At 34.4% G+C, this 20,914-nt stretch overlaps 3 protein-coding genes across 3 annotated transcripts; all 3 read right to left on the reverse strand.

Annotated features, from left to right (window-relative positions):
* Positions 1-2,250: 2,250 nt before the first annotated feature.
* Positions 2,251-2,848, reverse strand: LOC133288434 (chaperone protein dnaJ 11, chloroplastic-like). Its single transcript, XM_061486189.1, has one exon. It carries the CDS (start codon positions 2,787-2,789, stop codon positions 2,334-2,336), a length of 456 nt encoding a protein of 151 aa, XP_061342173.1. The 5' UTR covers positions 2,790-2,848; the 3' UTR covers positions 2,251-2,333.
* A 10,768-nt stretch (positions 2,849-13,616) lies between these two features.
* Positions 13,617-14,868, reverse strand: LOC133288429 (uncharacterized). The gene has a single exon (XM_061486183.1). It carries the CDS (start codon positions 14,780-14,782, stop codon positions 13,829-13,831), a length of 954 nt encoding a protein of 317 aa, XP_061342167.1. The 5' UTR covers positions 14,783-14,868; the 3' UTR covers positions 13,617-13,828.
* A 1,506-nt stretch (positions 14,869-16,374) lies between these two features.
* LOC133288412 (pentatricopeptide repeat-containing protein At2g21090) lies at positions 16,375-19,234 on the reverse strand. The gene has a single exon (XM_061486166.1). The coding sequence runs from the start codon at positions 18,953-18,955 to the stop codon at positions 17,135-17,137; it is 1,821 nt and encodes a 606-aa protein (XP_061342150.1). The 5' UTR covers positions 18,956-19,234; the 3' UTR covers positions 16,375-17,134.
* Positions 19,235-20,914: the final 1,680 nt, after the last annotated feature.

Consider the following 20,914-nt stretch of genomic DNA (forward strand, 5'->3'; position numbering starts at 1 on the left):
TCTATAACGTGAACCATTAAAGGTAGCTCTTTTAGGACTAACAAAACAGCGGGTCAATGAAAATGGATGAAAAAAAGAAGCAAGGAAAGCAAGCCATGCAAAGGGAAATTAAAAATGAGATAGATGCAGTAAATAATGAAGAAGAGGGACCTTGGTTCTCAAAGGGTGTTGTTGAAGCTGTTTCAAGTAATTTTTCAGTCCGATCCCTTCTTTGCTAAAGACCCCATCTTGCTTCCTCTTTGGCTAGAAAGAGGTAACCGGCTCTGTGACTAATGTTCAAGAAAATGAGAAATAGAATGAGAGTGGATGTAGGGAAAGGAAAGAATGGGGTTTGGGTGAAGAGTCAGAGCTGAGAAAGGCGCTGGGAAAAATAAAGATGCCATTTTGGAATTTGGTATTTAAAAGAGTAATTGAGAGAGAGGAGGAACTGAAAAGTTTTTTTTTAGGTAGTATAATTTCAAATATCATTAATAGACTTTTCATCTTCCAATGCAATTTTTAGAAACCTTTCATTTCTCAATACAACAATCAATGATGGTGGGTCATTAATCATCCATTTCGATTTTCATTTTTTATAAAATGTCATTATGACAAATTTTTCTTTTATTTTTTTTTAATATTAAAGCAAGTGTGTGTGAACACACAGTGTAAACACACAATGTGAACACACAGTTTAAGATGAATCAAAATTTGACACGTCAGCGTTTTGGAGGGTTTCAAGTATGAACACAAAGGGGGTTTGCTTTGGTTTTCCTTTATATATATAATAGATAATAGATGGGTTTTATTAATCTCATATTAAAGGAGATAGTTATCTCATGTCATAGAGACAAACTAGTGGGCTCCGCCACCTGAAAAAATAAAAGAAAAGAAAAGAAAAAAGTGACATAGTTATCGAAGGGTGTGTACGAGAGAGAACTTATGTCATGTGACATAAGAATAGTTTTTCCCATAATAGATTACAGTGCGCCATATATTTCTAGTTCATTTCAGCTATTGTTGGGTAAAATCTATTGTACTTGATAATCTAGGTGTAGAGTTTATGAATTAATCATTGCTCTCAACATTCAAATTTTTTTATTTCGATTAAATAAAATTTTAATTCTTATAGTCTTACTCATTTAAGATTTGATCCTTATATTTTTTTAATTTTATTTCTTGAAAAGTAATCTCTTAATTAATAATTATAAGAATTAAATCTTTTATGAAAAAATAAAAATTAATATTTTAAGGAATAGCATTATAAAAATTAAAATTTAAATAAATAAAAAACATGAAAATTAATATTTTAAAAGTAAAATTAAAAAATGAATATCAATAAAAAAGAACAAAATCCCGGAACATAAAGTTTCTCAACTTGCAAAATAGAGAAGATTGATTATACACAATTTTATCTTTATATTTTTATGAAAAAATTATTTTCTAAACTCAAACTCATGACATGACTATTCTATTATTAGAAGTATTTTAGGAAATGGATTGAAATTATTTATCAAAAAAATAAAAATGGATTGAAACTAAAAAAAACATAGAGGCTGGTTTTTAGTGTTACTTAACTAGGCCGCACCCGAATCATTAAAGGTGTCAATAGGTTGGATTGGGCTAGATTTTAGCTTAAATAAGTCAAGTCTGTATAAAATATTTTAGGTTTGGCATAATCTGTTAACATGTGTAAGTCCAAATTATAAGTATGATATGACTTATATTTAAAAAACAAAACCCTAGGCCTAAGCCTGTTTAAGTCTATTAGGCATTCAATAATAAAAAAAAATAAAATAATATTATTTTATTATTCAAATCATTAAAATAATATAGGCTGATTTGTGAACTTATAAGCCCGTCAAAAAAAAAACTATGACATGCTTTTTGAATAGTCTTTTAAGAGGTTCGAGTTTATTCTATTTGACTATTTGTAATAGATCGAGTCGTAGGGCTCTTAAGCTGATTGACCCATTTACACCCCTACAAACCATCACTCCACATGAATTTATATATTTCTAAATTTATAAAATTACTCGTTACACTTATAATTGTCAAATGAATTTTAATAAAAAAAAAAAATTTGTCTCTACTTTTTTTTTTTTTTGTATATTACTTTTTCTCTTTTTAGTATCAGCGAAGATGAATAATTTGAGTAAGATGTGACTATTAATTTAATATTTTGTTATGGAAGGTGAGGAAGTAGTTGTTAGTAATGAAATCAGGTCACATATTTAGAGCCAAAAGGAGCTTCATGAAGTTCCATCTCCATAAGAGGGAAAATAATATGGCTATATTATACAAAAAAAAGGAACAGAAAAGAAAAGAACATGGTTAATATTTTACACGATCAACTACCAACATTGATCCGTTTCCCATTTCCTTCCGGCATGGGAATATGTCCGATATCTTCCTGACATGGAAGTTACAGTAGCTGGTCTTCTGTGTTCATAGATTTCTCTATCATATCGAGCACGCTTATCTGGGTCAGACAAAGTTGAGTATGCTAAATGGATCATCATAAACTGGTTACTTGAGCTTTCCTTCTGATTCATTGCTACAACATCAGGGTGACATGTTCTTGCCAGCTTTCTATAAGCAGACTTAATTTCGATGCAGCTTGCACCCATTGAAATTCCAAGCACCTCATAGAGGGAACTCATCTTTGTTGCACAAGAACAGGGTCCTCTGTTTTCAACTGTGGTATGAATGGCAACAATTTTTCTTGAAAGATAGGAACTTTTTCTACTATTGGAGGATTTGATATTACTGGATAAGAATAAGGGGTTGATTAAGGAGACAGAAAACATATGGTACTTTTTGGGTAGGGAAATTGAAAGTGGATAAGGCTTGGGGTGCAAGAGACTGGTGTGACTGTCTTTATATAGAACAGAAGAGAAGCAGTGTGTACCCAAGTTGTTGTAAAATTGGGTTAATTGTGTGAATGGCAAAATGTGGATGAGGTTTGTAGCTGTCCATGTTGTGAGATGTTGTTTATCCATTTCATTTGATGATGTTCAGTGCTGACTCAGCTTACTATTCAAATGGATAGGCTTGCCATTTTCATTGGGTGGGGTCCTTATTTTCTTTATTCCCACTTCCTGAATGTAGGGGTGAAAAAGGGTAAATTAGTTGCATTTTTTTGAGACATTGAGGTTCTAGGTTCAACCATTTTTTAATTGAAAGATTGAATCTGTAATTTATTGGGGGTCATTCTTTGCTTATCAATATCAACTACCAGTCTTCTTTTCTTTGATGATAAAGTGAGGCGACGACACATTTCAACCGAGAGAGGAAAAGAAAGACATCCATATGAAAATACTTTCGGTTATGGACGCGTACATGTAGCTCATTGAACGACAGGTTCAATAACGCGCAGTTCAAGATCTGAATCAATTATAATTACGGATATTATCTATTAAAGATACTGATCCTAATACGACAGCATAGCGAACAAGCTTGGAATCCTTATCAGAGACACCAAAGGCCCACATCATACTACCTACATATAACCTCTATATACAAGGTAAACCCTAAAGGTATGTTATGCTCTCTCTTACTGTTTTGCTGTCACTGTTCGCACACACCCAATTGGCTAACGCTGTTATTAGTTCATTGTGCACAGTGATCTGCTTGATTCAAAAGTATCTCTTTCATAGATATCTTTAGAGAGGATACTAGATCCAAGATAAACATACCAGTCCATTGAGCTGAACATCTCTGTCCCAATATCATTTTATCTGTCATTTTATTTATTACTTGAACTAATAGTTGTTAAATATTAGATACAGATAATATGATTTTTCTGGTTTCTAAAAATATTATTTTAAAAATATATGCCTTGTATGATTATTGGCTTACAAAGACTTGACCGATAGAGAGAAAAATTAAATCCTTTTCTTAATATTCGAATCGGAGCATTTTCCGGACTCATATTAAAACTATGGGTAATACTTCTCTTATGTTGTATAAGAGAAGTACTATCTCATGCTCAAACAAAAAGTAGGAGAGAGAAAAAAGTTAAAGGTGAGAGAAAAAAAATTTGTGGGACCCATTTGAGAAATGTGAATGTAGGAGATAATATTTTGTTTATGTAACATGAGAAAAGTAATTCCCTAAAACTATTCTCTCAAATCTCAATATTATTTTTTCCATTTTCAGAATTTCAATTCAAAAATTCTAATTAAAAGGAACAAAATTTTTACCACTTGAATCAACAGTAATTGATAAACTTTTTAGGGAGCGTTTGGTTTTATGCTTTTTGAGATCTTTCTAGGTAAATTAAGTTTGATTTTTAGAAAATTAATGTTTGGTTCAACAGCTTTTGATCAAAACTCATCTATGTGAAATGCATGACTTTTTGAGAAAGATAATAATTTGCACTGTTTAGAAACCCGATTTGAAGGTGGTTTTTTGAGAAAACCCGGGTAAAGTACTGTTGACACACTTTTTGTCATATATTTCCCTGATAATATTTTGTCAAACCAAACTACTTTTTTTTAACTTCTCCATCTATTCAACTTTCCCTATGAATACATAATAATTATATTTCTTTAGTATTCTTAAAATTTATCTTCAACCAAACGCAACCTTAATTCTTATCCCATTGATATATCTAATACGATACAATCACATTCAACATCGCCATCAAGCTTGTTTTTCCCTCTCGTCTTATCACATAATGTGGGAAGATTCGTGCCTGAGTAGCATCTTAACTTTGGTTCATTTTGAAAGAAAGGCCATAATAATCAAATCTAATTAAAGTGGGAGATAATAGTGCCAGCACATGCATCGTACGATTTTTACCAACAAGGGGAATCAACAAAAATAAAAATAAAAATAAAAAATGAAAAGTACCCATCGCTTTTATTCTGCTGGGGACCTCTGCGCATGTTCACGGTTCTTAAATGTTGGTAATCTTTTTATACCAAACAAAATGCAATTATTTCTTCCAAGGATGACAACTTGTCATTTTTCTTAGTACATTTTTGGGGTAAAAAAAAACTTTATTTTTATTATGTTACATAACATAAAATCATCTTCCTACACACATAAATTTTATATAGGATCCACTTTAATTTCTTTTTCTTTTTCCTATTCTCTCTCCTCTATCTTCCTTTTGTGAGAGTAGAAAGTTTGTTTTTATATTATGTTATATAACAAAAACATTTCCCAAAAAAAAAAACAAGTTTGCCACCTCTTGCAAAAGTATTTCCAATAAAAGTAATTTTTTTTTCTTTTCACAATCAAGTCCCGTTCACGTTATCAGTGGGGTTATTATTATGGCTCTTTAATCAGATAAGGCTCATTGACATTTAAATATATCAATTTGATATTTAATTGTGATATATTATCATTTAAAGTCTTTCGGGGAACGTTTAGCAGAGGATATATTTTTGTTTTTATTGAAAAAAAAAATGTTTTCAAAAATATGGTGGGAAATTTGTTTTCTGGGATAAGTTACGAAAAGTTATTTGGTAGATTTAAAATTTTTCCGAGAATGTTGGGTTAATTATGTTAATACATGGAAAAATAAAAATAGCATCTATTAGATGGTATTTTCGTTTGGGATTCTGTAAAAAAAAAAAAATTGAAACGATGGAAAAAAAAAATATCATACCAAACGTTGAAATTTTTTTTGCCCCATCCCACTTTCCCAGTATTTCTAAAAAAATCTTCATATCAATAGCCCCTTAGTGCCACGACCTCCCCTAGGAAACTCACTTTTTTTTTCCAGGTGAATGTCGCGACCCTCTCTAGGAAACTCACACGGGTGTGTCAAGTGGCATAATCTCAGTCTTTCACTCATTCCCCGTTCATTAAAATAATAAACACTACTCATTTGGAAGGCCATAACTTTCGACTCGAGTATCCAAATCAGACAAAAAAAATTGTATTTCACATAATTTTTCAAGATTTACACAATGACACCACTTTTGACATATTTCACAATCACAAGAACATTTAACCCCAGAAGCTCCTAAGTTCTTTTTGAACCAACACTATGAGCTGCAAGACGTGTCATCGATCTCTTGGCCTAGTTTTTCCACGGTTTGCCTCTAAGCCAACGATTTTTTCAGCAACAAGATCAGTACTTTAGGGTTTTTCGTAAGAAGAAACGTTGTTATCTGTTGCTGCCTGTTCTCGTTGATGGCCTAGTTTTCAAATCAGTTTTGTTAAGATTTTAATTAATTGAATTTCTGTCTGTTAGAGTTGCAGCAACACTTGTGTGAGACAATAATTAATTCAAAAATTATTTTTGTGAAGAAAAGAAAACGAAGAAAAAGTGGGAGAAAAATGGAGAACCCTAGCAGTAGGGAAAGAAGAAACATAACAAGGATAGACGATAATATGTTGCTCATGCTGGGATTATGCCACTTGGCACAACAATGTGAGTTCCCAAAGGAGGAAACTCGGGAGCTTTTGGATTTAAATGTTGTTGTAATTGTGGTACCATTGTTACAAATTTGAACTATGTTTGTGGGAGATAAAATATGCCAAATGAGGTATTATTGCATAAATCTCAAAAAGTTATGTGAAATAAAAAAATTATCTGATTTGGATATCCAAGTCAAAAGTTATGACATTCCAAATGAGTAATGTTTAGTATTTTAATCAACGGGGAACGAGGAATGAGTGAAAGGCTGGGATTATGCCACTTGGCATATCCGTGTGAGTTTCCCATGGGGTCGCAACACTCACCTGAAAAAAAGAAGTGAGTTCCCCATGGGGGGTCACGACACTAAAAGACTCCATTGATAAATACTGAAAATCGGATACCAAATTGGTACATTAAAATGTCAAAGATCCCCCTTTGATCAAAGACCCTTATTATTATTATTATTATTATTTGTCATGTGAATTGGTAAGGCAGACCTTTAAGCATAACTCACTTGCATGATTAGTCGTACTCGTGCGTAATGCCATTGATTCTACGCCTCAACTTATATAAATATTTTCTCATTAAGAAATATTTTCTCACTACGAAATATTTTCTCACCTTTACGTAACTCCTTCATCCATTGAAGGGGCATTTTGCATACATTGCATTTATGAGTTGTTTTTATGCCAAAATATAGAGTCACTGTGCCCATTACATATTCTTCCTCTCTCGGCCATCTTTGACATGTACATGGTAACTCCCTCAAGAGTTTTGGTCCATATCACTACCTCTAAGAGCATCGCCATAACGATATATTTCACCCTTCAAAGATACAAACCTAAGCTCACCAAACTAACAGATATCACCTTATTTTTAATTTTTTTTCTTTCTAATGCAGGGGGATTTGAAATTGGGATTGGAGTAAAGTGCATGTACATCTCTTGTGCTAGAGTTTTGTAGCATTAGGTATGTTGTTTTGGGTGATGGTCATGTTGGATGTTTGTATTTTTTTTAACACATGTAAATATTTAAATTTATAGTTAATGTTCAATCCAAGAAGGATCATATTTGATGTAGAATCTAATAATTGGGGATATTTATTGTGGAGATAGCCAGGAAGGGTGGTAAAATATTGGGTACAAAAAAATAGGCTAAAAGCCAAAGGGTATGGTATATGCATAGTGACAATGAAAACTAGGATTTCAGAAATGTGTACATGTGGGGTTTAACTCTTTATTTATAACATGGTTTCCTTGGAGATTGGAGAGTTTGAGTATGATTTAAACAATCTAATCAATGAGGCCTATTATCTATGATTAGTATTTCAAATCAAGGTTGGCTTGTGTTGTTAACTTCTTGAGTCTATGAGACCTATTTTGTGATTCCAGAATGATTAGTTTGGTATACTTTAAAATTAGGGGTAAAAAAATAGTGAATCAAATTTATACATAAAATCATATTAAACTTACATCCAATAAATTTGCACCCTAATTTTAAAGATATATCAAACTGACCTGAATATAAGATTTTCTATAATTGCTGTATTATTGCATTATAAAAAGAGGTTTCACTTTAGTCTCATCTAAATGGGTGGGGACACCCCATGGAAACAAACAAAAGAAGAGGTTTCACATTGCTTGATATTACTTTATCCTCATTCTCAAACTAAATATCAATCTGTCAATCTTCTCAAAATTTATATCAATTTGTCATATTTGGCCAATGCTTAACCGACACTTTTTCAAATAAATAGAAAGATTGACCAAACAAAAAATAAATTGATATATAATTTTAAAAATAACATATTGATATATAATTTAGGAGGAAGACAAGGTGGTAAACTAATTTTAAAAGGGGACTTAAGTCTCACTCGTGTTAGTTTCGTTCCAATGCATCATATTGACCCGATTGATGTCAAATATATCAAGTTTTTACTTTGCTTTCTTTTAAGGATAAACATCGTGGCTATTCTTGTTATGAAATATTTAGTTGATCGTTTACTCTTTGATTAATCCAACAACTATTGGGCTAGGCTAGATTACACATAATTGATGTAGAGGATGTTGATGAAGAAAATGCCTACCGAGATAACAAGTTGTTGGCGAGACGGTCTAACAGCCTTGGCGAGATAACTAGGCTGGTACTCCCACGTCTAAACAATTGGAGGAGACTGGGAGGTGTACCTGCAAGGCACTATGACGCTCAAGTCGATTTAATATTCAATATAGTTCTAGTATTCAAGGATAAATGTTTTACTTGGACTGAATGACTCTGTATTTATAATGGGGGATGCCTTGCTTATGTCGCCTTAATATGGCAGTGTTCATTTTCATTGGTGAAGAGTGGTGGCTTTTCACAGGCTATATGATAGGCAACATGCTTAAGGTGGGCTATCCTTTATAGGCTTTGCGGCGAGCTGGTATTGTCATTTAGTCATTGGTTTCATGTGGTGGTCAAGTGGTTATGAGCTACTGATCTCACGGGTCCTATTTGCCTGTGCAGCTGGGCTACTGGTTGTCAGTTTTATTTGGCTAGATATCCACGGTTTCTACACGAGATTTATGCATTTACTTTAAAGCTAAGTCATGATTTTTAGGCCTTTTGGGCCTTTCTTTGGACTGGGCTTTTATCTCGCATGTACAAGGTCAACATCACTCTTATTCTCTCTAAATAGTAAATACATATATGTTTAATTGCCTACAAACACTCCGCAATGGAGCGTATTATGTGGTAGCTTTTGTTTTCCAACTAATGGCAGTACTTTTGCATATTAGCTTTTTAGAGTCTCCAACGTCGAAACATGGTCTTACTTGTGTTTCAAGCTGAGCCCTACTTCTCTTCTCACGGTTTATCTCGTACTTTGAGTGCTTCCTCCTTCGTAACGAAAGACTAGTTAATATCTTTCAGAATCTGAATTAATTTCCATGTGATTTCTACTAAAAATTGTCTTTGTTTTGTACTACGGACAAATATATCTAGTCAAAAAATTAGTAAATTACTCTTGGATCAAATTGCTCTCTCAAATATCTATGAATTAGATATCTTAGAATATGACAGATCACCGTGCACGAATAGTAATGACTTTTGCCAAAAGAGTAATGTGTGTGCACATTGACAACATAATAATAGAAAGGGAAAACATGTCATACCTATATGCTTTACCTCTTATTTATAGGATTTACATGTAGGTATTGGAATGTTGAACCTTTAGTGCCTCCTTTAGAGAGCCTAAGCCTAAGTTTAATGCTGTCGTATCTAGATTAACATTTTAGATTGATATTCTTCTTCTTCTTTTTTGGAGATATTCGAATCGGTTCATCACTTCATGACTAGTCCGATTTGGGGCGGGTCCCGAGATTAAAACTCCAAATTCCTCCCAAAACATTCTTCTTCTTTAATTATATCAGATTCCTTTTTCTATTGTCCATTATTGGACTTTATATTATATGGACCTCTTATACAATTCCATAACAGTCTCATTTTAATATGTTTCATGATCACAAGATCAGTGTGATTCAATCTCGAAAAATGAGTTCCACTTAATTAATAGAGCTACAGATTCTGAGCCAGTGAGTGAGATATTGAATGGATCAAGTTAATTATTTGATATATTATACTTTTGTATATCAGCCCCCTATCAGTTTGTTCTTCTACAAAGCTTTTCAAACCATCCTATTCTTATAGTGTTCTAGTGTGGTTCTCTTCCAGCAATACATAAATGCTCCCAAGTCCCGAGCGTGTACGTTGTTCTTTTTCCTTTATTGTTTTTGGATCCACAATTCCATTTTTTTTCCCCAATGATTAAATTTGCCTTTTTTCAAACATTTTTTCCCCATGGGTATTGATTTCTGAGGTGTTATCATACTCGTTTGTCTTTTGTGCATAAAATCATAGTGTCATACGCAACTCCTTGGCGAGATAATTCGCTCTACGGAATTCATCGAGTATACGTTTTGTCGCACGATTCCAATTTATACTTTTAAAGCATTATTGGCGACAAATCATATCGGTATGAACCTTCTTGGATTGGGACGAAATGTAGTCAATTGCATTATGAGAAGTGAGAACATTATGGATGATAAAGATGATGGGCTGGAAAAAAAATTAATTTATTACTTTTTTTAATAAAAAATTATGAATAAGTAGTCGTTTTGCAAAATATTACTAATCTATATCACCCAAACACGTCCATATAGGACGTGTTCTGATGGAGAGAGACATGCCCATGTGGGGCGTGAGCTACTGAAGGGGACACGCTCAATGTAGGGCGTGAGTGGCATGAAAGAGACACGCCTCTTATGAGGCGTGAGCTGTGATGGTAGACACGCCCAACATAGGCGTGACTAAACTGCAGTCTATTTAAACACTCACCCCCTACACACTCTTCACAACTCTCTCATTGTTATGCTTTTAAACTCTCTGATAGTTTGCACTTGTTTACTGATATTTTGTTTTATCTTTTTAAATTTTGATTTTAAAAATGAGTGTGAATTCTGATACTATGTTGGGCGTGTCTTCCATCACAGCTCACGTCCCATAAGAGGTGTGTCTCTTTCCTGTCACTGACGCCCTACATTGGGCGTGTCCCCTTCAGTAGCTCACGCCCCACATGAGCGTGTCTCTCTCCATCAGAACACGCCCCATGTGGGCGTGTTTGGGTGCTATAGATTCGTAATATTTTACAAAACGACTACTTATTCGTAATTTTTTATTAAAAAAATTTTAAATTAATTTTTTTGCCATGATAGGCTTGCTTTTTAAAATTTTTTGAAAATGTTACCGATGATTAAGAAGGAAATATAAAAAGTTTTAATTATTAAAAAAGTTCAAAGATTGAAATTGTTATATTTTACTTAATAGATAAAATTATTATTAAGAAAATGAGACATAATAATTACTCACAATAAGCAAAAATTTATTCACAAATTTCTTTGTCACTTTATAATTTATACGCGGACATATAAAATTTTATTTATTGGTTTTAAATATTCAATAATAATAAACAACCACTCAATATAAAACGACATTAATTGTTAGCTATTTGAAAGGAGTAAACAAAAAATATCAGTAAAAAATATTAGCCTTTTAGAATTTATTAATGATTGGTCGTAAATTTTTCGTAAGCGTGTGTTTCTAAAGATTTTTTCCTCTAAATAAACTGTGTACGCTCCTTAACAATTTAAGTTTTTTAACTTCCGGTTACCCAAAAAAAACAAAGTTTTTTAACTTCCATAAAATTAAAATTTTCAATATTCCTTACTGTTAATTTCCCTTTTCATTAATTTATATTTTCTTTAGGACTAATGATTGCTTTACGTCTCTTTTCTATATTGAAAATAAATAAATAAAAATTAATTTATGGTGTTGTAACTTGTAAGTTCTTTAGGCCTGTCAATTATTGTATGTTAACAGTTGTAAGAGTATCATTCCCTTTCTCTAATGGCATAACATGACAGCAACGCCATGATCTACCAATTAAGAGCCAAATATATACGATAAAGATTGTTTGTGCATAGGCTGTTTTTGTTGTTTTTTGGGTCTGACTTTTTTATTTTTTTAATACTTACTTATTTGGATGAAACTAATCCTATAAAATATAGTGTCAAGGTTTTTATCACTAACCCCTAATTATTTCATCTAAGAATTACATCAGAGACTTTTTAATCTCATCCCTTGGACAAGTCCTATTAACCAACTATTGGATCTGACTTTTCTGGTAATATAATAAACTTAAATCGCAAGTAAACCCGAAAGACTATAGTTTAATTAATGTGCTACGGTTGTCACTTCTAAAATATAAATAATAACTAAGAAGGTGATTGGACTTGAACTTTGTGATTACTAACTAGTGTCTCCAAGCGATTGGATTGCCTGGATATCTAATGAACATTAACGGTTTGCTTAACTGAGTTGAGTGGGTGAAAATAAAAAAAGGCAGAAAATAGAGGTGGGTAGTGATAAAGTTTTTCTTATATTTTATTTTTAATATTGGAGTTTTTTGGTTGAGAATTTTGGTATGTTTTTGTTATAACAAGCAAGTGTATGCAAAAATCATCTTTTAAAAACCTAACGATCTATAGCTCATCTGAGATTTTATAATTTAGAACTGTGGCAGCTGAATTCGTGTTCTTGAACGTTCATTGTTGTGAATATTCAACCAAAATTAACCAAAGAAGACCTTGATGTGGCGAAAGTATTTGAGCACACTTCTATACGTTTTGCAAGAATTTTGGGAAACATATGTAGTTCCTTTCTGTCTGGTAATTATTATTCTTTGCGTTGTAACTGTAATTTCCTCTTGTGTCATCCTAGTTCTTCCAACGTTCTTGTAAAGAACTAATTCAACCCCAAAACTTAAAGTTTTGAGTTGAAATGGTTCTTTACATGGTATCAGAGTTTCAGTGATCATGAGATCACGAGTTCGATCCTCATCGCCCCCCACTTTCAGGTGAAATTAAGAAAAGCACAAGGCAAACCAAAAAATGAGACCAATAATGGACTTGTGTCATATCCACGCTTCACGCCTAAGGGCTCTTGCGTGAGGGAGTGTGTTAGAGAATATAATATAAATCATTAAAAAGACCCTCACTCAACACCTTAAGGTTGTTTTGAGTTGAGGTGGTTCTTTACAGTTTTAAACAAGGCAGGCATGAACCATGAAAACGAAATGAATGCAAGGATAAATTTAAAACAATTGAATATTCACAAATATGATTATTAGCACACAAAATAAATTCCACAAATGTATAAAACATCGTTACATTCTGCTCTTAAGTTTTGACATATATCACAAACAAAACAAAAAAGAGAGGAAGGATCCTCCTACTTCCACTAATCAGTGAATATAACTTTTCCTGTATTGGTATGGCTCATATATATAGTTATATAAAATTATTAACTTAGCTTCATTCAAGTTGTTAGGTTGAATTGATTTTTTACATAATATATATCAGAACCTCATATCACTGGTTCGATTCTTACCATCTCTCATTTAATTAATAATTAATTCAATATTGTGGAGTTTCTTAGCACGGATAGGTGGGGGATATGCATTGTCCACCCTTCAAACCTAATAGGCTCTTGTGTGTGAAGGGCCGTCTATTAATGTAACCTCATCCAACAATTTGAATTTTTTTGGGTTTAATTGATTCTTTGATGTTGTATTCATAGCCAAGTCATCATTTAACAATGAACTAAAACATAATATACTTTTTACTAAAAAAAAAAACATAATATACAATTTCACTAGTATAGATCAGAAATCTCAGCAGCTGCATCAAGAATGACAATACAACACAAACCATTGTTTATTTCCATATCAGAATTTTCAATCAAATCTATAGCAACAAAAAACAAATCTAGGAGCTGAAACCATCAACCGTGATCCAGATTAACAAAACAGACATAAACCGTCAACAAGAAGAAAAAGAAAAACCGAATTGAGCTATGAACATATTAGAGAATTTTTCAGGCTTGACCCTGAACCCTTGCATGGGTGAGTCCAACGCATGCATCAACGAAATCCTGGTCTATAAAATCCGTAGAAAAAACCTGAAGTCTATCAGCGAACCCTTTGGAGAAGCACTGATTAATGAAGAGCCTCGCATAGCCATGAATGCGTTCCGTTACAGGTTTAACACACAGAACTGGGTTATCAGGCACAGGAGTAACGGTGTTTTCAACCCTGTAGAAGTATTTTCTTGACGTAACAGGTTGTTGCTCGCTCAGAAACTTCATATTGCTATCAAACTTGGTTGATGGCAAATCTGTGTTGATCCAATTATCCTTCAGATACCCTCCACTCCATAAAGGGCTTCCTGCATTAGGCTGTGGTGATTTGCTTGGTTTCCAAACGCATATAACTCTCTTTGGTAGAACCTCTGCAATGGTCTTTTCAAAAACACCATCATCTTGTGGAACAAGGTATTCACCTAGTTGATCCTCTAGGTACTTGTCGAATTCAGGTGGGTCATCGTGTCCAAACTCAGTTCTAACCTCAAGGATAATGATCTCAGAGTCAGTTTCTGACAAGAACTTCTTAACATCTTTGATGACAACGTCCATGCTATATGTTAGGAGAATTCCATGGCATACCCTACGATCCTCCTGCACACGAATGTCAATCACACGTGTGCCACTCACAAGTTGATTATATATAGATAAGGATTGGCATTGAGCAAATGGACGAGTTATGAATGGGATGCCAATCTTGTTGGTTGCAGAATCATGGGTTCCAGGCCAAACAATGTTATTGATCTTAACACTCTCTGGGTTGAGTTCAGACATCCAGTTTTTCCTGTCTTGGGGATGGTAATCAGAGCCAGGGTAGGTTACCCCAGTGCTTTTAAGATCAGAGAGAGTTTTCTCCTGTGTAAGGAGTGTCTTTCTTTTCTCAACCTGTGTTGAGACCACAGAACCCATCTTCTTCACCTTCAAAGATGAGGAGAGGGACAACAAGAAGAAGAAGAAGAAGGATTCCTAGTTCTTCTTCCTCTTCTTTGACTCTGCCTTTTCTTGTTGCAGCTGGAGTTAGGTGTTGCAGATAATGGCTTTGTTGATGGGATTTAATACAGGGAAATATAAGAATCATGTTGCAGGAATGACACTGTTCATTCCTGCAACAAGGATACAGCTTCGTATCCTAAGGATACGGCGTCATATCCTGACTTTGGTCTGACTTTTTTTTTTAAGCGTGGGACCTACACTTAATTTGTGTGTAGGAAAGTGCTCTTATCATGTCAAATGACAAAAAGGGAACCCTTTAATATAATAAAACATGGTATTGTCAAAATTGTTTTTTTTTTAAAAAAAAAAATTGATTGGAGTAGACGTGCTGAATTTGACAAAGGATGAGAAATATGAAATGATTCTTGTGTTTTCTTCACTTAAGTTTGTTTTTGGTTTTCTTGAAGGATTTTGGTTTAAGATTAGGATTAGGATTAGGAAGGACTCCTCTATTAGCCTGTTGTCTTGTACGTCTTGGGAACCTTCGCTCTAATTATTGGTTAGGAGTTATAATCGAGGTATGTCATTGGTTGGCCCACTTGTATGGCTGTCCAAGCCTTCCTCACTCTCTTTTTTTGTTTTTGTTTAGTCGCTTAGCTTTCTTGTTAGTTGTGAACTTGTTATTATAATCACCGTATTTTAAATGATCGCGTGTCAATCTAACATAAAATCCTAAAGTATCAAAATATTTCTGTCAACTTCTTTGTGTTCTTCTTTATTTTTAAAATAAACGTATGACCATTTCCATCTTTTGATTTGTTATTAATATATCTCCTTGACACTTTGACAGCCGGATTCATATGTGATTGTGAGAAGATAATAAGGAACAAATGAATTAGACCTTATTCAATTACACACATGGAAGGTAATAGATAATAAAATAATGCGTAAAGAACTTGATGCTTTTTCTTTGATTATGTTGAATATTATTGCAGAAAAATGTTAGCTCACAAGAAAAATTTATTAAGTTACTCAATGAAGAAAATATTTCTCTCTATTGACATGATACGAGGATTCATGATCCACATGTTATATAATATATAGATATATAGATATATAGATTTGATGCTAGTGAGCTCTTATTCCTATCAAGGGGAAATTTTTTCTTTATTAGGGAATCAAATTCTCAGAATATGATGAGTAAAGATAAGTTACAAAAAGGTATTTTTGGTAGTCAAAAAATTTACTTAAAAAATTAAATTATTTTTACTAATGTTATGTTTGGTTGATATGAAATATTAATGGAAATGTGTTATGAAATTACGAAATAACTCATATATAATGTTAAAATATTGAAACACAGTCAGCAAATATCTTAGCACTCCATTAAGTTAGAATATTGAATTTCGTGAAATATTGTCCACAGTCAGAAAACGTAAATAACAAATGTTAAAATATTGTCCACAATTTTTTTTTCCATTGCCCAGTTCAAAACGAAATACATGCCAAAAATAATGTACCGGTATTTTTTAACTTAAAAGACATATCAAACATGATAAACATATTTCACCTATCCCACTCTCCCAACATTCCTATCAGATTCTCCGTGCCAAACACCTCCTAACGGATTCCAATTCAAATACCAGAGCCTTGCATAAACCATCAAACTGTCAAAACTATGGTACCAGTTTGCTAGCATAGATCGGTTCACCGTTCCCTAACTGATACAACATGAAGCACTTTGGAGAATGAGTAGTGAGTGAGATCCCAAACAAGGATGATTCTGTGTGATCTAGAACAACATGATCATGTCCATTAGGAATCCCTGCAGTCATTTGCATCCCAACGTCCTGCAATATCCACCTATCACTGTATCCGTGATCATGTCCATTAGGAACTCGGTTTTTGTAATTCGCAAATAGCATTTCCATTTTCCATCGTCAAGACCCTACGGCCAACATTCCAAGTCATAGTAAGGAAAGAGAAGTGCTTCCAAAAAATATGAAGAGAGATCATTGATACGGGAAAATTTTTCTTATTTTATTCCGTTGGTGAAATATACAAACAAAATAATGGGTATAAAAAAAAAGGAAGCAAGAAATCTTTCAGGAAAATCAATTGTCTGTTCTTCCCCGAATCCCACTTCTAATTCCTCCTCAGTTTTTCTGGAGGTAACATCTTATAAATATACCAGCGTGGAAGTTCAACTCTGCAGAATCTATATCAATAAAAAGAAAGCAAAAAAGAAAGATAAAAATAACTCCGAAAATGAAATATATTCCTGCTCTCTACAAAAAATGATCTACTGGAAAAATATTTCTCTAACTTTCACATTTCAGAGTTGGGTAATGGGACATTGTCCTCCATCTGGTTACTTAAGTGCCCCAGAGCTGAGTACATTGTTTTCTTCGGAAGGTGTGACCCATCTGATACAGTGAAAGCATGAACCTTATTTTCAATTTCAATCCAACTAATGGCTCGATCTTGACTCCCACGCCTTTCATCCATAATATGTCTTACTTTCTCAACCAATCCCCATTTCCCAAGTGCGGCATATATACTTGAAAGTAATACATAGGCAGCAGAGGATTGAGGCTGTAATTTAATAAGGAAAGCAGCTACTTCTCTTCCAAGTTCTATATTTCCATGCTTTCTACATACACCAAGCGAAGAATTCCAAACATGGTCACCTGGTTTACAAGTCGTCAGCTGCAGATCCTTCACTGATTCAATACAACATGCAACTTGACCCAAAAGATCAAATAAGCATGCATAGTGTTCTTGGTCTGGGACAACACCATGTTTGCTAGTCATGGAATTGAAAAACTGAAGTCCTTCCTGCACAAGCCCTGAATGACTACAAGCATTTAGAATGACAACAAAAGTGGCCCTATTTGGTTTCACTCCTGATTTTATCATATCATTTAGCATCATAGTTGCTTCTATACCATTGCCATATTGAGCCAGTGCCGATACCATGGTGTTCCACAACACTACATCTTGCTTATTTCCACTGAAATTAAAGACTCGCCATGCCATTTCCATGCTTCCACATTTTGAATACATGTCAACAATAGCACTAACAACAATAGTGTTAGGTCTGATATTATTTCGCACCAAAAAAGAATGTATTTGTTTACCATGCTTCAATGAAGCAATAGTGGCACAAGCAGAGAGACAACTACTGAATGTAAATTGATCAGGTCTAACTTGATACTTGATCATCTTTCTAAACACTCCAAGTGCTTCATGACCCAGACCATTTCTAGCATAACCACAAATCAAAGATGTCCATGAATAGGAATTTTTTTGAGGCATCTGACTAAAGACTTCAGCAGCTAATTCCATGTTCCCCCATATGGCATAACCCGAAACTAATGCCGTCCACGCAGGAATATCCTTCAAGGACATGTCATCAAAAAATCTCCTTGCATCTTCCATCTTTCCACACTTTGCATAAGCATCAACAATTGAGGTGGATATAACCACATTGGATGAAAATCCTACAACTAAAACCTGCGCATGTATCTGCCTACAAAGTTCAAAATCTCTTAATTTTACACAAACAATCAAGACACTGGAAAAGCTAAACTCATTATATCCTATAGACAATCTCCTCAACTGTCCATAAAACCACAAAGCCTGACCAAACCTCCCACTGTGTGCATAGCCAACAACCATCGTATTCCACGATACGTAATCCTTGTCAGGCATTTGAGAGAACAATCTCCTAGCTTGCTTCATCATCCCCAATTTAACATACCCAGAAAGCATATTGTTCCAAGAGTACAAATTTCTAACCTCCATTTTGTCGAACACCTTGCGTGCCTGAACGTAATCGCCGCACCTGAAGTACATACAAATCAAATGGTTGGCTAGAAAAGTGGTGGGTCGTTTGAAACCGGTGAGCTTCAAATGGAGGTGAACCAACTTGCCCTCTTTGTAAGACCTTGTGTTCGAGCACTGGCGCAAGAGAGAAGCGAGAACACGTGAGGGTAAGCGAATGCCCTTGGGGTGCAACAGGTCCAGAGAAGAAACGGTTTCGGAGAGGCTGTCATGGGAAGAGAGGACGAACTTAACGATGCACAGTTTGGTGGATTTGAAACGCTTGAGGATTCGGAATGAGAGAGATGGCATTGACATTGGCATTGCAGAGAAAGACCAAGTGAATGTGAAGTGTGTAACTGTAATCTGAACTTCATCATCTATGTCTGTGATGGTGAATTGGAATTGGTCGGAAACTGGAATGGGGGATTCGTTAAGGCAGCTCCGACCACCATGGACGGTGGATCTTGGCGGAAAAGAAAAGTCAAAACCACTCACTGCGCCATAGGCATCTGAAACTTAAACCCATATGGGCCTGTTTTCCACCGCGTTTGCCTTTCTTTTTTAGTTTTTTTTAGTATTGCAAAGGGGCAAAAGCCCAAAGGAAAAGATTACAGGGGATGAGGATCCGAATCAAGAATCGGACCCAGCTCAAACGGAGCTTCAGGAAGCAAAACAAATTCTTCAGCAGAGGCAATAGCAAAACAAAGGACCCACCGCTTTTGCCCTTTGCTTGATTAAATTATAAAATGTTCCTCTGCTTATTAAAATAAATAAATAAATAAATAAAATATTTCTATACAATAAAATTGTCTTTAAAAGAAGTGTGTAAGAAAAATTTTACTGTATTAAAAGTATGACGTACTTTGAATTAATGTTAAATATCTTATTTGTTATTATAAAATTATTTTGGATGAATCTTATCAAAGTTTAGCTTTGTACAATTGCATGAATAATATAAAGGTCTATTGATGCAATGAAATTAAATAACAAATAAAATAAATTACGTAAATATAGTTGGGTTTTAAGTTTGAGGAGGGATATTCTTACTACCAAATTTTTTTACTACCAACTCACTACCTATCTAATCACTATTGGATCAACATTTTCTCTTTTTTCAAAAATTTTTTAGCATTCTCTCTCTTTGATTCAATGATGATTAGATAGGTAGTAAGTTAGTAGTAGAAAATTTTGGTAGTAAGAATATCCCCCCTCTTTAAGTTTTATCCATATATAAATTGATTAAAGTTTCTGTTACCGAGTCGTATGAGAGGCTCGTATTCTAGAAGGTCAAAGAAAAGATAATAAAAAGATAAAGTTATACAAACAAAAGGAAAGAATCCTTGATTGATGCCAATCCTAATACGACAACTATGAATCTGGACATGGGCCTCCAGAAGAGCCCTCCAAGGTCTAGAACTCCAACACCCACATGTAAATTTTATAAATAAAAGGTAAAGCCTACAAGTATAGACATTCTCTCTGATATTGTTATGTTGTCATTGTGCACACACATCACCCCTCTGGCACACGCCATTATTATTAGTGCACAGTAATCTGCTATCCTTAAATCTATGTAATTAATAGATACCTGAGAGAGTCCTTAGATCAAAGATAAATTCACCAGTCATTGATTAGACATCTCTGTTCAAGAAACAGAACATTAGCGTCGTCTGTGGAAAAGGTAAACTCCTACCCCCACGACCAACATGGTGAACACAAGAAGCAACAACTACCAATAATTACCACTGTTGCCTATGTCGCCTTTGGCAATCCAATCCTGATGGAGCAGCCACGGGACAAACCGGAGTTCGGCAATGAACTTGGATTTGATCACAATCATGTCCACGTCAGCGATGCTGTCTCCGACACTGCCTCCATGCTAACACCCTACTCACCGGCACAGGTGGCAGTTCAGCCACCTCCAACGACAGACGTAGATACCCGGATTAATCAGACCGCTCTCAACACGACCCTATAGGGGATAGAGGAGATGGGAAATCACAACAAGCTCCAGAGGTAGTTGGACGCTCAGAGAATCCGAGATCTAGAAGAACTCTAACTCCATAGGGGTAACCTGGAACCAATAGCTGACTGGATCCGAGGTGACCCCAACAGAAGAAGAAATGGAGTTCGAAATGAGGATCACGGTAGGAACAGAGATACTAGGGGAAGAATTGAAAATTAAGAATGTAACAAAAGTCGTGGCGGAAATGTCGACCGAGGTAAAGAGGACAGCATAATAAGGAATAATGACGAAAATCGGGATGAAACTGATCTTAC

The sequence above is a fragment of the Gastrolobium bilobum genome, unplaced genomic scaffold (assembly GCF_033153095.1).
Source record: "Gastrolobium bilobum isolate Gb01-03AN ecotype WA unplaced genomic scaffold, APGP_CSIRO_Gbil_v1 utg1578, whole genome shotgun sequence".
Taxonomy (NCBI): Eukaryota; Viridiplantae; Streptophyta; class Magnoliopsida; order Fabales; family Fabaceae; genus Gastrolobium; species Gastrolobium bilobum.

Coding starts and splice junctions, on each gene's coding strand:
- LOC133288412 (XM_061486166.1), bottom strand. CDS start 18,955: ATGCCAATGTCAATGCCATCTCTCTCATTCCGAATCCTCAAGCGTTTC.
- LOC133288429 (XM_061486183.1), bottom strand. CDS start 14,782: ATGGGTTCTGTGGTCTCAACACAGGTTGAGAAAAGAAAGACACTCCTT.
- LOC133288434 (XM_061486189.1), bottom strand. CDS start 2,789: ATGTTTTCTGTCTCCTTAATCAACCCCTTATTCTTATCCAGTAATATC.